A 15,070-nucleotide genomic window follows, 5' to 3' on the forward strand; every position below is an offset into this window, starting at 1 on the left:
CCCTTTTCATGAAGAAAAATCGCTCAAGCGAGAACTCGAATTTTTTTCGCTCGAATTGCTTCGTGAAAACTGAACTTTCTGTTGTTTATATACTCCAAAGGCGGGTTCGACCCTGAAGACTCAGCAGAATTCGCCGATAAAGGCAGATAAAGGATAATTGCCCCGTTTGAATGTATTTCTTGAATGTCACCGTGTGATTCCGTAGAAATCGTTATTTACCGTTTGTTTCGACACTGTCACGGGATCTTTTTTCAAACTCAAAATGTTGCTTTATACACTATTGGGGGGTTACGTCTTAAGCTCGTTTATCTTGTTTAAATACCCCATGTTAATTCATAAGAAGAAAAAAATTAGATTTCGCTGTAGACACATCAGTCATCGAGGGGGTAAGTTGTTTTCAAATTTTGGGGTGAAGAGGAATTACAGTCTTTCCACCCCCATTAATAATTATTTATTAACTTGTAGACACTTGAAGAAATCATTCATTGGAGTTATTTACTTCCCATCCATTTGTTTACATATCTAAAAATAAAATGATTAAGAATTTTTCCCCTCAAATCTTTTCTCTATCCTCGCCTTGACTCTATTCTTCTTAAAATACTCTCCAAATTGACAAAACACTAATTTCAAACATAATTAGTCAGGGAAATAAAAGGGGAAATCATCGATTCAATACTTTATCTGTCCAAAATTTTCACATATCAATTCCATAGGAATAATTACTACATAATTTTTTGAGAGCGTTTTTGATCGAGTGTTATTGAGAATTTTTTTGAAGAGAGTTATTCATCATTTTTTGATAAAGAAGAAGTTGAAGTCTAATCAATCCCGAACAATCATTTCTAACATATTTGCTTGAATCTTTCCTGGTGTACTCATTTAGCACATTATTTGATTTAACAGTATATTTACATTTATCAATTTCTGAAAATTAATTGATTGCCCATTACATTCACTCATTTGTTCAGTTATGAATCTCCAAGAAATTTTTATATAAAAAATTTCAGTCTACAGACATTCTTATTTATAAACATCTCCCCAATTAACCAAAAATGAATTTTAGCTTATTGCAAGCCATTGCGTGCCTTGAAACAATCAAATTTTTTTCTATTGAAAATTTAACCGTTTAATAAAGAATAGAGTAGAATATAAAATAAGAAAAAATACCGTGTTAAATTCCCTGAATTTCATAAAAATTCTCTACAAATTCTATTAATTTTTCCTAAAAATGTGACTAAATTTCAATTTGTCAATAAACAAAAATTTCGACGTTATAAAATACAACAAAATACCCTAGAATCATTACAAAAGGTTCCAAATCCAACGTTTAAAATTCAAAATGTTTGGATGTTCAGTAATTCTATAAATCTTAGAACTCCATAAATTCAAAGAAATGTCCCACGATATTTTTTGTAGGTCGTTCAATACAGTTCTATGCAAAAAAATTCCAAGAAACTCAATGAACGCAATCAAAATCTGAATACATACGTGCATGTATGTTACACTACAAATATGGCCTACATGTGGTAATAAAGATAAACAAATGTATGTATTTTTATGCGGTTGTTCTGTTGTAGGAGCTGGGGAGAGTTATGAAAATACAATGAGTGCATTTCGAAGGTAATGATGGAATTTTCGTGCGTGAACTGGAATGTTCATTTATGAAATCAATGGAAGATAAGTGATACCTCAATAACTGCCTAAGTTCCTTCCATTGCTTACTCTTTACACGCAAACCTGTTTAATTTATTTAATTCGTGCTTTTCTTTCCCTTGACGAAATAAAGGAATGAATGAACGTTTTATTTTATTGTCTTTTGATCTGATTTTAATCGCAGTTTCAACCAAAGTCATTTAAATACGCCATAATAAATTATTAATTGAATAAATCCCCCTCTCAACTTAATTTATCGCTTATTTTTAATTACAATATAATTCTTACGTTGTAGAGTCATTATGTCAATTCCTTTCGGAATTACCTCTTTTGTCGTGAATTTGTCTTGTTCAATAATTTTTGAAGAAATCAAAAGTTTTTATCCCAGATGCTTATACTACTCACTCATAATTATTCAAGTACAATAAATAATTCTGGGATTGAATAAAATTAATAGTTTAGAGAGTGATTTTGTTAATTCTCAAATCAATTCAACAGAAATAAAATCAGCGCCGATACTCAATATATTTTTTACAAGCAATAACAATAATTCTTTAATGAATTAATTCAAATTACTTGATTCACGTGGAATGCAGAGCTGTAAAGATTGGCACGGAGATGTTGGAATTGGATTGTCACCTCACAAAAGATGAAGAAGTCGTTGTTTCACACGATCAGAATCTCTTCAGAAGCACTGGACTCAATAAAAATATCAACGAAGTCAATTATACAGATTTACCACTCTTAAAATCTTGTCTGCCCATCGATTTTGATCCAGGTGGGGTTATCAGCCCTTTAAAACCCTTCAGAAATGACAACCTTAATTGGTGCATCGAAAAAATACATATTGCACTTCTTCTAATTCGAAAATTTCTCATTTGGTTTATCCAGTCACATAAATTCTGCCACTGATTCCATTGATTCTCCTATTTTTATTTCATAATTCAGTTACTAATTGAAATAAAATCATCAAAATTATCTATTTTCAGCACAATATACAACAAATAATTGTTATTAAAACTCCGATGGTAGTGCTGTGAACGCCGGGTCGTCCAATTTACGGTTTTTTACTTAACACTAGCAAAACCTCAACCAAAATTTTAAAAAATTTCACATTTAATTTTAAAGTGTCTAGACGTTCTGTGAATGCAAATGTCCGTTAAAATTATCATCACTACTTTGATTTTCATATTTCAATTTTGAAACTCCGTAGATACCGTAGATTAGACGATATTTCAAAAAAAGGGAAATGAGAGAATAGAAACACTACAAATGTGTTGACTTTGTTTCAGATTTTTCTTAAATCTTCTAAATTTCCCAAGTTTATGGTACAATAAACGTAATTTTTCATAAGCAAAAATAATCTTTCATTTCTACAATATTCGTAACTTTTCTCGATCTGTTAGAATCTAAAATTTAGAACCATATTAATTGCTGTATGTGTTAATTATTTTGAATTCATTTCCATTTATTTTTAAGCCATAAATTTTTGATTGAAAAATTTTAAATCCACTGAAATCATTCAAGTCATTAAATTCTCTGCACAAAAGGTAATTTGTTATTTCATTAATTGTGTAATCACCGAATCGAGAAATAATTATTTCGATGTTCTTTTTATAGAAGTAACATACGTGGGATCAGCAAAGGAGTCAGACAGAAAATTTCCACTCCTAAAAGAAGTATTCGATGCATTCCCGGAAATTCCAATTAATATCGACATCAAAGTCAACGATGACAGGTTAATTTCGAAGGTCTCAGACTTGATTAAACAGTACAATCGTGAGGAATACACAGTGTGGGGTAATTTCAGCAATGAAATAACTCGGAAATGCTACGAAACAGTCAGTAAACCAACCTCCACACTTCATAAAATTCCCGCAATAAACTTTAACATTTTTTTAATTGATATCTTTCACAGAATCCAAAGGTTAATTTATTTTTCTCGATGAAGCGAGTGATGACCCTCATACTTCTCATGTATTCTGGACTCTTGCCATTCGTTTCTCTTAAGGAGACTCACCTAGAAATATTTTTACCCTCAATCTACCTCAGGTAATTTAAAAATCAAGTCTATCATCTATTTTATTTCATAAAAAATGCATATGGCAGCTTTCATTAAGTTTCTCCTTAATAACTCGATGAAAAGCCATAGGAGAGGACTCCAAATAAAAGTTTTTATGACTCACTTCCATCCTGAGTATTTCCCTAGAAAAAAATTGATGGATTAACGTTCCACCACTTCAGTATTTAATTACTGATGGATAACTACAATAAAATAATTCGTTCCATTATTAATTATTCCCCAGAAGAAAAGGCGGTCTCTCAGCAACATTCCTACCTCTTCACAAAGTCGTCTGCCACATGACGAATTTATTGTTAATAAGACCGTGTTTGTTCAACCATTTACAAGCACGGGGTATTCACGTAAGTACAGCACTTCTCATATTTTATTCATATCGAAACGTACGACTAAAAAATTATGAATAACCCTGAATATCAGTGAAACACGCGACGAATAATGTAAGTCAACTGATAATGTTGACTACCCAAAGAGTTATTGACAGTTTGTTAGTCATTTTAGCGGCGTTAAACTGAAAATTTACGAAATTCATTGTTTTCAGGTTTATTTTTGGGTTTTAAACAGAGAAGAAGAGTATGAACGTGCCTTCAGATTAGGGGCAACCGGGGTAATGACGGATTATCCTACAAAATTGAAGACATTTTTGAATAATAATTACGAGGTGAATGTCGATAAAACTTAATTGATATTTTTGAAATAGTTTGATAAGGTTTTGAACTTTCACTCTACAGTACATTTGATTATCAGCACAATTCTAGTCTCTAAGGCCACTGCTGTGTACATAATTTATTTATGAATTTAATTGTTCGTATTTTTCGCTTGTGATACAGTTTAGTCTGAGAAAACTAAAATTAGCGTTAATTTGCCCATATTTTCGAAGATAATTAATAATTTCTTTTAAAAAATGTTTACGTTTGAGTCTCAAAAAGTGAGAATTTGTTAACAAAAAAGAGAAATAGTTTTTGGAATATAAAATAAATATTCCACATGGAGTTCGAAATTTTAATGAGCTCGGAATAGCGAGTTGTTATAAATTATTTAAATAACTGTTTTTAGAGACTTTCATTAATAAGTAACTCTCGAAGTATTTTAGCGATTTACCCACCGCACAAATGCAAAATGATGCAAAAAATGTTATTCTACTAGGGTTAAATGACTCAAGTCTCAAAGCCTCTGGAATGATATTCTTATTTATTTATTTAATATAAAATTACGAAATTACAAGACTTCTTTTTATGACATTTGTTCAATTATTCACTCTTTCTCGAATAAATATATCATAATTTCCCTGGAACTTGATCCTTAAGAGTATCTTTCATGTAAATAAAATTCAAGTTCTCTTATTATGGTATGAAATCGATTGAAAATTAAAAATTTCGTTTTTTTAATGAAAGAACTAATATTTCATTTCTGATATTTCGAAGGATAATTCATAACTGTGAAAATATCTTCTCGTTTGCCTTGAAGGGGGTGATCTAATAACAAAAAGAAATTTACATTTTGAAAAATAAAATAAATATTGCAAATTTTGAATTTTGCTCTTCAGCTCTAGTCCGACCCTTTCTTCACGGCACGAATGGAGAAAATAATGTAAAGCTCTTATTAATCTACATTTGATCACAAAATTTTGAAATCTTAGGAATGATTTTTATTGGATGGATTATCTGGAATGATATTTGTTTCCATTTGTTTAATGCAAAATTAAAAATGTGTGAAACTACTGTGTAACTTGTTTGTTTGAATATCCACTCCCTCTCTTGAACGTATATATATATGCAATGACTTTAATCAAATAAAAATCAATAGTGAGACTTGCAGCCCTTAATGAGAGAAGTTCGTATAAAAAAATCAAAATTAATACAATTTCAACCACAATAAATATTCCAGGGATACATAAAGTAGAAAACACTTACACTTACTTAGGAGTAATGAAATTATAAGTCTCAATACAATAGAATATCTTGCTATATCGTAGAGAGCGTGGAGAGAGAGAGTTAATTCGAGACTTGGGAAATCAGGTTTAGAATGAAGACAGTTTGAACGATTGAAGAAACCACTTGAGCAGTTTTAAAACCGGGATGACAGAAAAGAAAAATAAAGTTTCTCATTCCCATCATCCACTGTCATTCCCATCAATATCCAGACATTGACCAAATTAAATCAATTAATCGATTTAATTAATTTATGTATTGGTCCTAATGCATTACAACTTATTAGTTATTCATAAAATATTCGTGCCTAATTATCAAAAATTATATATTTTTTTGATTAACTAAAAAATCGTCAAACTTGTTCATAAACTTGCGAGACCGAAATTTGAAAAAAACCAACAAAGAATATTTAGGGTCATTCAAATTTTGCGCATAATCATGATTTTTCTTAAATTCGCTGATAAATAACTGAAATTGTTTACCCTTTAAGAAATTTTGAAATCTCAGTTTTTGGGCATGAAATCAATTTCTAGTAAATCGTGTGGATAAATTTGTTCATAATTCTATAAAAATCATTTTTACGGTGGACCATTGACTGCTCATAAATTATCTATCAAAAATTGACTAACAATATATTATTATTATGAGAATAAAAAATCCAATAATTTCCGAGAATACAATAAATTAAGTCATGTACAATTGTTTTCCACAACTTCACAGGGAATAATTTTTTGGTAGCTTTCTCTTGGCAAATACCTTAAAAGTAAGGCAATATAGATTTTGTCAATCTCTCCAGGTTCTTGACACGATGTCAAAAAACCGTTTTCTCTTAAAAAATCTAATAAAATAGTTTTATAATCTTTCCTCGTTCAACGATCATAAATTTCTTAACTATTGGAATTCTCGTCTCGGGGCTTGGCCTTATTCGGGCAGTCGTGGAAGTTGTGCTCCTCCATCGTAGGACACCCATCGACGTCGTACTTGGTTTCGACGTAACTGAAGACCTTTCCGTTGCAGGAGTGACAGGTAACGATTGATTTGTGAGTGGGTTTGAAGTGCTTTTTAATTTCAAGAAAAGTCCCGGCAATATGGCACTTGCAGATTTCGCAGAACACCTGCGGTGGCTTCATTCGTTGATGAATGGAATCTGTGACGATCTTCTCGCGGCCTTGGAATGATTTTTGTTCCGGAGAAGCCGAAGTTCTGTCTGATGACATTGTTGGACTCTGAAAACACATTTGGAAAATTTAGAAAACTAACTCGTTGGAGGTTGAAATTGGCGTTCAGTGATCAATGCGAAGCCTAGAGTATTCGTAAACAATTTAAAATCTTTCAAAGAATTGTTGCGAGAATTCTTCAAAATCTTTTGAAGAATTGTTGTGTGAGTTCCTTTGAAATCTCTCAACAATTGGAATGTTTTAGTTTCTGAGGGAAAGCATCGCAGTCGTTTATATTTTTTGATCCTCCTATTTCGCGTGGAAACGATGGGAAACAATCTAAAACGTATAAATACGAAGTTTGACCACTGAGTGTAGCGATGTCCACCTGGTAATTACCTTTTAGCAAACTAAAGCTTACAAAATAAAAATTATCCGAGGAAATTGGTCTAGTAAGACACGAATTCACATTAATCCAATTCAAACCTAAAGATAAAAGTGAGATAATCTTGATCCTGAGAAAATAATCTCTCAAACCTTTTTTTTTATTGTTCAAAGTTCTCAACCCCACATGATTTATTTACACTACGATTTAACTCATTCCAGTTGTTTAATGGTAATGAAGTTGAGATACTACATATTTTGTCCTATCTTTATAATGAATTCGTGGATAGTTCTGAGTATGTTTAAATTTATTGGTTTTCCCAGGGGGGAAATTAAGTTGTTAGTCGGTATTTTGATTCGCTGTAGTTCTCTCAAGATTAAATCTTCATTTTATAACTGATATTTCAGTATCACCTCTACTTATTATCGGTTTGTGATATTACTTCTCATTTTATCCCAAAAAATTATTCCATGGACAATTTATCACAGCTTAACTCATGACGTTGACAATATATTACAACATAAGTCATTCCATGAAAGATTCCTCACGACATATCCCACCACATAGACAATTATTGAAGTATAATATGGTGATAGTGTGTTCAAAATCCGACCTGGAACATCCATTTTTTCAGTAAATTTTTCTGGTAAAATTATATAAAAAGTTATATGGTTCCCTTCCTACCTAACTTCTATCCTAAAATCCTATCCAACACTTTCCTATGACATCCCAATACGTGGAAAGCTGTATCAATTTTCTGTCTTTCAAGTTCTGTGAACATGAACTTGAACTTGTGACGAGTTGCGTTGTGATTCTAATATTTTATCATGGAATAAACGTGTGATGAGATGGACTGTGATAAATTGGCATTGTGTTATGATGAGCTGTGTTGAAATGTCCTGTCATTAATTGGGATGAACTCCGCCATAATAAGTAATGGTGCCATCGACATTTTACTGTCAGAAGTGGACGCACACCTGGCAACATCAGAAGGTTTCATGTCATCAATGGTATTCTTTGAGATTTCCCAGGATAGCTTGGATGGACCGTGTGATAAACGTTGCCAAAGACAATGTCAACAGAAATGATTCTTCACCCCAAAAGTCCTCATGCAACCTGTATCCTTCATAATCCAAGTTTTATAAATCTAAATGATTGTAATGAACATGGATTCATTGTAAGGGGTCGAATTATGTAAAATTTCGAGATATTGACGAGAACAGAATTCATTGCTGATTACTTATGCCAAAAAGGCAAGAAGCGTTAGAGTGTTTCAAAGAAGAATAAAGGTCTTTTAGGACTGGAACGTTTTAGCTTAGATCAACCACTACTTTAATCCTGGATCATCTAATAAAAATGTGAATAGTCCTGATGTATTCATCCCTCGAACCCAAGATTCATTCGAATAAAGAAACCAGGGAATAACAAGAATTACTGATGTTCCAAAACGTCAAAAATGGAATCTCGACCTCGGCCCTGACCCGAATTCCCCTGGATTTCTAAATAAAGAAATCGAATGCTGATTTTTAATTTGTCAAAACCCTCATGAACTTGTTATCATTGCGTGAAATAAAAAGCTGTTTATTTCAGTCTTTGAAACCGTCCGAAACCCAAATAAAAATAGAGAACTGTCACTCACGCTATTGCTTCTTGCCGCCATTTTTGACCAACCCTAACCTAACTTCTGTGAATTTTTCGCAATTCTTGAAGAGCGCTGGAAACGCAGGTGACCAGAAAAATGTACCTCACAATGATTGAGGTTTCCAATTTTTCGTCATAATTATTGTTCACATCTCCAGTATTGTTGTTCTTTTTTATATTTGTTGCAGTGCAGTATTAAATTTATTCTGGGTTGCTCTCCAGTAATAACTTTAATATAAATTATGACAGTGTAATATGGCAATATGTCAATGAGGAGATAAAACAATGAAGACGAAATAGTAAAAGTATTTTTTTAAACGGCTGATTAGTAATAGAAAACGTATAAACATTTAAATTTACATTATTTATCTCATTATTCATATTTTTTCTTTTGATTCTTCAAGCCAATTTATAGGGTCATGTATCCTACAGATTTAATACAAAAAAAATTAATTTCGAAGTCTTAACAGTTCACAAAAGTTATTTTCCATTACTTTGCAAAAGATGTAGTTTTTTTCGTAGTAAGAATTTCCCAGATAGAAGTTTGCTCTAAGGAAATATATATTGAATTAAATCACTAAAGGAGAATCTCCCCAGCATTAGGCAATGTCCTCTGTACAATGACTCTAGACAAATTATGTATCACAAACTCATTAAGAAGAGAATGTTTCCGCCATACCAAAGGTAGAAGTTTCTAATCAGACTAAATGAAGCCCTTTTGTTAATAATCAATGAATTGTTCCGTAAATGTTCCTTAAAAATATGAAACTGGACAATGACTGTTAACTCAGATTCAATGTTATGATGGGTCAACGACTCACATAAATGTACACTAGCTAGGAAAGATGGAATATGTGTGCAAATTGAGTTGTATCTGCCCAGAAATGCTTGAATGAATGAATAAAAACTCTGCAACATTCCAAACTTGAGGAAAAAATTTTCAAGTTCTTTGAAATGAATATTTTTTATTAAAATTATTAAAATTGTTCTTTATTAAAAAATTTAAATCGTAGTAAAGTTGCATTTATTAAAATTGTTTTCAGATTGAGAGAAAATGTGTTCGAAATTAACAGAATATCTCATTCATCGTTGAAGATCTTATAAAATAAATTTAATGTCGTCTCTCATAATTCCTCCAGAACTGTAATTGAACACAGAAATGAAAATGGATCGATTCGATTGAATTGCTAATGAATGAGTGTCTCTCAGCTATTCGAGATCTTGCAAAAAAAAGGTAAATGCTTACCACACCAGTCTTGTATGCCTCCATACTAAAAAAAAATTCAAGCCGCAGAGAAATTCCAACTCAAAATCATTTATTATCCTCGACATCCTTCATGAATAAAAAAAGTACAAGTCTGAAATGATAGGTCAATACACCACGCAAACCGAAGAACATGGAATAATCGTAAGAGAAAGAGACTGAAAATCAGGGGTTGTTTACATTGAGAAATAAAAACCAATTCTATCTATATGGGTTTAATCTTGAAATGCAGTCCAATTAACGAAAATACTAGACACTTGAGATCCTGCACGAGGTAATAGAAGCATCTCAAGCCCTCTGGGTCCCTGGACTGATTGACATCCAGCAGGGATCCTGTCTTGGATGTGGTGAAGGAGATGTGCTCGTCCCCGATAACAATCTCCAGCTCCTGCCTGCCAACTCTATCTGGCTGTGGCCACAGGGCGTCATCCTCCTGCATTATCTCCGAGTCCTGGATGATTCTCTTCAGCTCCTCCATTACACACTGATGAACATACGCCTCCTTCCTGATCATCGTGTCGTTCTTGTAATTGGAGTTGTTGGCATACCGAAGCTTGCCGTCTGGACGAAACTCAAATTCGAGGAACTCGTGGCCAAATTTACCTTTGTGTCCAACGTAGTACCTGATGTAGAAGTCCGTCGACATTTCTCAAGGATGTCTGACACTCTCTGGTGGAAAAATGATTTCTCGACAGAGGATTTGTTAACCACGTCGAGTTTGAAAGGTGTGAGAGGTTAACTTCGGTTGAACTTTTGTTGATGCGCCTTGCGACCACGGGTGACGGAGGTTACTGTCATCTAGTGACAACATATATATCCCTAAAATCTTTTGTGTTGTTACGTTTCCCAATCTGCTTCTCGGATGGGTTTTTCCAGATGGCGGGTCCGTTCCCTGTGGAGTGCTAAACTACTCTGCTTCACGAGTGCGGGAAATTTCAGTCCATATCAATCAACACAAACACCAATTTGATATCGATACAGTTTTGGGATTTATAATATAATGTGATCTTAGGACATTATTTACAATAACAACTGAAGAGTTTAGAAGTCCTTTAAAAGTGTTTCCGAGCTAGTCGTCTTCATGTATAGAATGGATCTGAATTTGTCTATCCTAAAAATTCGTCCAAGTGTCGAAGATGATAGGAGTCATGCCACATGAGTGAGTAGGGAACCACTTGTGGCCTTGAACTTGGTGATGGGATTAGTTTTACACCCCCGTGGTAACACCACTGAAATATATATATACTGGAAAAGGCACTGCCAAAGAGGATAGACCAAAGTAGAGGCTCAGTTCTGGGGGTTTGACTGACGCCAGTTTCTCCACGTTACCGACACGATTTCACCCCCGAGGAGACGGGGCGCCACGAGTCCTACTGGGGTATCTGCATATCGGCCAAGCGGGGGGGCTCCGTTCGTACTTGTTCAACTGTACAAATGATCGACTGTACACAACATTTTCAAACAGTGAGAGCACCACTGTGAAGGGATTCAACTGTCGAGAGAAAAAGCTAGGCTGTACATGTGGACCCAGCGCCACATGTACAGCCTAGCTTTTTAGAATTTTAGAATTTTCAAACAGTGCTCTCATCGTTTGAAAATTCTGTGTACAGTTGATCATTTGTACAGTTGAACAAGTACGAACGGAGCCCCCCCGCTTGGCCGATATGCAGATACCCCAGTAGGACTCGTGGCGCCCCGTCTCCTCGGGGGTGAAATCGTGTCGGTAACGTGGAGAAACTGGCGTCAGTCAAACCCCCAGAACTGAGCCTCTACTTTGGTCTATCCTCTTTGGGCACTGCCATGCCGGCTCGTGTACGGCAAAGGAGCCAGTGCGAGTGAGAATAAGAGGGCCACCTCTCTCACTCTATTCACATTGCGCATGTGCAGTACATGTGAAAACAAAGAGATCAGTAAATAAAGGCGATAAGTGAACATTGTTAAGCCCACAAAGAGTTTAGAAAAAAAGAGAATTGGGGAAATTTCGAACGTGGATAATACTTTTGTAATAGTGAAATAACATTGGAATAAAAATGGTGAAAAATTGCTGCGTGAAAAACTGCTCTAACAGTTGGTTTCCTAACACTAACCTCACATATCATAAGTAAGTTTTTCTTATTTTCTTGAAAATCCAAACAATATCAGAACAACCAAAATTATATTTTTCGTGGCATTCAGTCTTGGTAAGAAACGACTAGAGCAATGGAGCCAAATTGTACCCAGCAAAAATGGACTGACTGCATCATCAACGATTTGCAGTGCTCACTTCGATGCATCTGATTTCGTTACTTCTGGTGTCAGACGAACATTGAAATCCACGGCTGTACCACACCACTTTGGAGATGATGCAAAAAAAAGGGTAAATATATAATTTTCAATATATTATCGGCATAGACATACTTGACCAATCAATCACCCTTATTATTGGTATTTTCGTATCAGAGACTTTCTAACGTGTTACGAACCGATGGGAATCAAGTACTAGAACTGCATAATACCGAACTGACGTCTCCAATACTTGAAGCGACGCCAGTTCACAGTAACGTATCACATATAATTGATGCTGATTGTCCTCGTACACCACTAGAAGATATCACGACATCGTCAATGTCGTCATCAACAAATCAATTACCAAATTCATCCAGTATGACGAATGATTCATCTGCCAAAAAATCTTGTTCAGAATCGACCCCCAATCTTCATATGACCAACAAACCATGGGTAAAATATATATTTCTACAACTTCTTTACACTCCTTGTTACGTGCAGACGTAAACTAATTTTCGTTTCTTGTTACTAGGATACTGAAAGAATAATCAAATTTCACAAGGAAAAACAAGAAGCACTTCGCAGAAAAATAAAAATACTTCAATCAAAACTCCGCCGTAGAGAGAAGAAACTGACAAATTTGACTTCAATCATAAAAGTCCTTAAAAAACAAGGTAATTATTCTGAATTCTTAGAAAGAGAACTCTTGAGAAAATTTTCTGATGATGTAGCAGAACTTTTCAAAAATCAAGTTGACAATTGTGGAAAAGCTAAACTCGAATTCGGTACACGGATAAAATGAAGGAATTTGCTAATACTATTTATTTTTATTCTCCTAAGGCTTATAGATTCTTGCGAAAAACTTTATTTGTACCTTAGTAGGTTTTTTTTTTTTAATGACAGTATTGGAAAAATCAAGAAGAACGCATCATAAATTGGAGGCATATTTTCGAATCTGGAGAATCAATTTCTGTATTCAAAAGTTAAAACTGTAAATAAAAGTTTATAACATTCTAACATCAACTTTCTGTTTCAGGAATTATGTTGGACATATCTAAATTTGAAATTTCCTGTCCGGAAGGCTCTATTGACTCAGACGATTTAAGCTCCACGTCTGAGTAATCAAGTGGAGGATCTATTGAATTACATATACTCTTTGTATCTTTCCATAGTAAAACCTCGTGACTGAATTGTAAATAACTCACAGGGAACGAATAAAATTTTACTCTATTTCAGTTATAAGTTGGAATTTGTAAGACATATATTTATACATCGAATGAAAAGAGGATTTAATGCCAATATTATATCGAAACTTTATAACTCGCACAACCGAAACTATGAAAGAAAACTTTTGGAGCGGACGGTAAGACAAAGACAGGTGGCCTCCTTAATCGACCCTCCCTCTCGGCTCGCGTCGAGCGCCTCAGTGTCTTTTCCAGTATATATATATATATAATCTCAATCAAGAAAATAGAAAATGTAACACAATGTTAATGAACGTATCTCCTAGAATATAAATCAGAAAAAAGAAATTCGGACGGAAAGGGGTAGATTATACGCGATTTATATGTTGAAAGTAAGGTCAGGTTCTCCCGTAATCTTGTGTATTTGCATTTTATTGCACTACTATTATTCGGGAGTAGTGGAGGGGGTGGTTGTGTCGTGTATATATACGCGGTAGCTCGGCCCGATTTTCGAACATTCGAAAAGTCTCGAAAATTGCCTTGGCCGATACGCTACCGCGTATCTCGATTTCAATGGGTAGCACAAACTGACCCAACCCCCACTGGGTTGGGTCAGTTTGTGCTACCCACTGAAATGGTACGTGACTCGAACAAATGGGCCTCGCATGTGGCTTTTAGAAGGAGATGGAAAATACTGGAGTTTCTCTATTTACATTTGTTACATTACATCTAATTATCTTCATGTATTTTATGTGATCCGTTGGGTTAATAAACAAATCTGTTCACAAAAAAAAATAGTTGCCTTCCAAGCAGTTGATCCGAGTTCGATTCTCGACCATCGCAAATTTTTTTAGAAGTCAATATAAAAACCAAATGACTCGACAGTTCAATACCATAAATGTCTAATCGACCATTCTTTCATCATTATTGTATATTGGAAATGGAATAATTGTTAAATGATTATACCTGTGAATCCCGTTTAATTCTTTTATTTTATACGCTGTAAAGGCACAACAGCTCTGCTTCGTTCCCGTAAAGGAACTAACTAAAAGACTAAAGGGATACAACACCCTGGACCTGATGTCTCTCATCGACAATGGTCCCACTCATGCACCTCTGTATACATTCAAGAAAACAGAGCATACACATCACCCCCAAACTTCCTAGAATTTCCTCTCATAAAAATGTTTTCCAATCTCAAGTGGAAACATCAGAATAAAATTAATACTAATCGTACAAAGACCTATTCATTCCATCTGAAAATTCATTCTTGATAAACATTCGAAATGTAAACTCCAATATTGTAGATAAATAAGGATATATAACAAGCACCACTCAACAATATATGAAGAGAAATATTCCTATTTTTTGTTTAACATGATTCTTGGTAATTCCACCTTGTGATATTCCAAATATAAAAACTAGTCCTAAAAATATGTTTAACATAATAGAATTTTAGTATCTATGGTCATAAAAGATACTCCAGTACAATTTTTAATTAATAAGGTCC

At 34.0% G+C, this 15,070-nt stretch overlaps 3 protein-coding genes and 1 long non-coding RNA gene across 5 annotated transcripts; 2 read left to right on the forward strand and 2 right to left on the reverse strand.

Moving 5' to 3' along the window:
• The first annotated feature begins 94 nt into the window (after positions 1–94).
• LOC135160865 (lysophospholipase D GDPD1-like) lies at positions 95–5,454 on the forward strand. 2 transcript variants are annotated; one of them, XM_064117949.1, is made up of 7 exons: positions 95–386; positions 1,578–1,620; positions 2,250–2,431; positions 3,274–3,494; positions 3,572–3,705; positions 3,963–4,077; positions 4,275–5,454. In XM_064117949.1, the coding sequence occupies exons 1-7, from the start codon at positions 263–265 to the stop codon at positions 4,413–4,415; spliced, it is 960 nt and encodes a 319-aa protein (XP_063974019.1). In that variant the 5' UTR covers positions 95–262; the 3' UTR covers positions 4,416–5,454. The 2 variants fall into 2 exon arrangements, with proteins under 2 accessions (XP_063974019.1, XP_063974018.1); XM_064117948.1 differs by having other exon boundaries at positions 96–386; positions 3,960–4,077.
• On the reverse strand, positions 4,908–8,884 carry LOC135160867 (uncharacterized). The gene is made up of 2 exons (XR_010298642.1): positions 8,846–8,884; positions 4,908–6,890 (listed from the first exon to the last, which is right to left on the reverse strand). It is a non-coding gene; the product is annotated as an uncharacterized LOC135160867 (long non-coding RNA).
• A 1,262-nt stretch (positions 8,885–10,146) lies between these two features.
• LOC135160866 (protein mago nashi homolog) lies at positions 10,147–10,926 on the reverse strand. Its single transcript, XM_064117950.1, has one exon. It carries the CDS (start codon positions 10,755–10,757, stop codon positions 10,317–10,319), a length of 441 nt encoding a protein of 146 aa, XP_063974020.1. The 5' UTR covers positions 10,758–10,926; the 3' UTR covers positions 10,147–10,316.
• Positions 10,927–11,900: 974 nt separating this feature from the next.
• Positions 11,901–13,618, forward strand: LOC135160621 (uncharacterized). The gene is made up of 5 exons (XM_064117348.1): positions 11,901–12,212; positions 12,287–12,467; positions 12,551–12,829; positions 12,909–13,050; positions 13,413–13,618. The coding sequence occupies exons 1-5, from the start codon at positions 12,142–12,144 to the stop codon at positions 13,496–13,498; spliced, it is 759 nt and encodes a 252-aa protein (XP_063973418.1). The 5' UTR covers positions 11,901–12,141; the 3' UTR covers positions 13,499–13,618.
• The last annotated feature ends 1,452 nt before the right edge of the window (positions 13,619–15,070 follow it).

This window comes from Diachasmimorpha longicaudata, chromosome 3, assembly GCF_034640455.1.
Source record: "Diachasmimorpha longicaudata isolate KC_UGA_2023 chromosome 3, iyDiaLong2, whole genome shotgun sequence".
In the NCBI taxonomy this organism is placed as follows: Eukaryota; Metazoa; Arthropoda; class Insecta; order Hymenoptera; family Braconidae; genus Diachasmimorpha; species Diachasmimorpha longicaudata.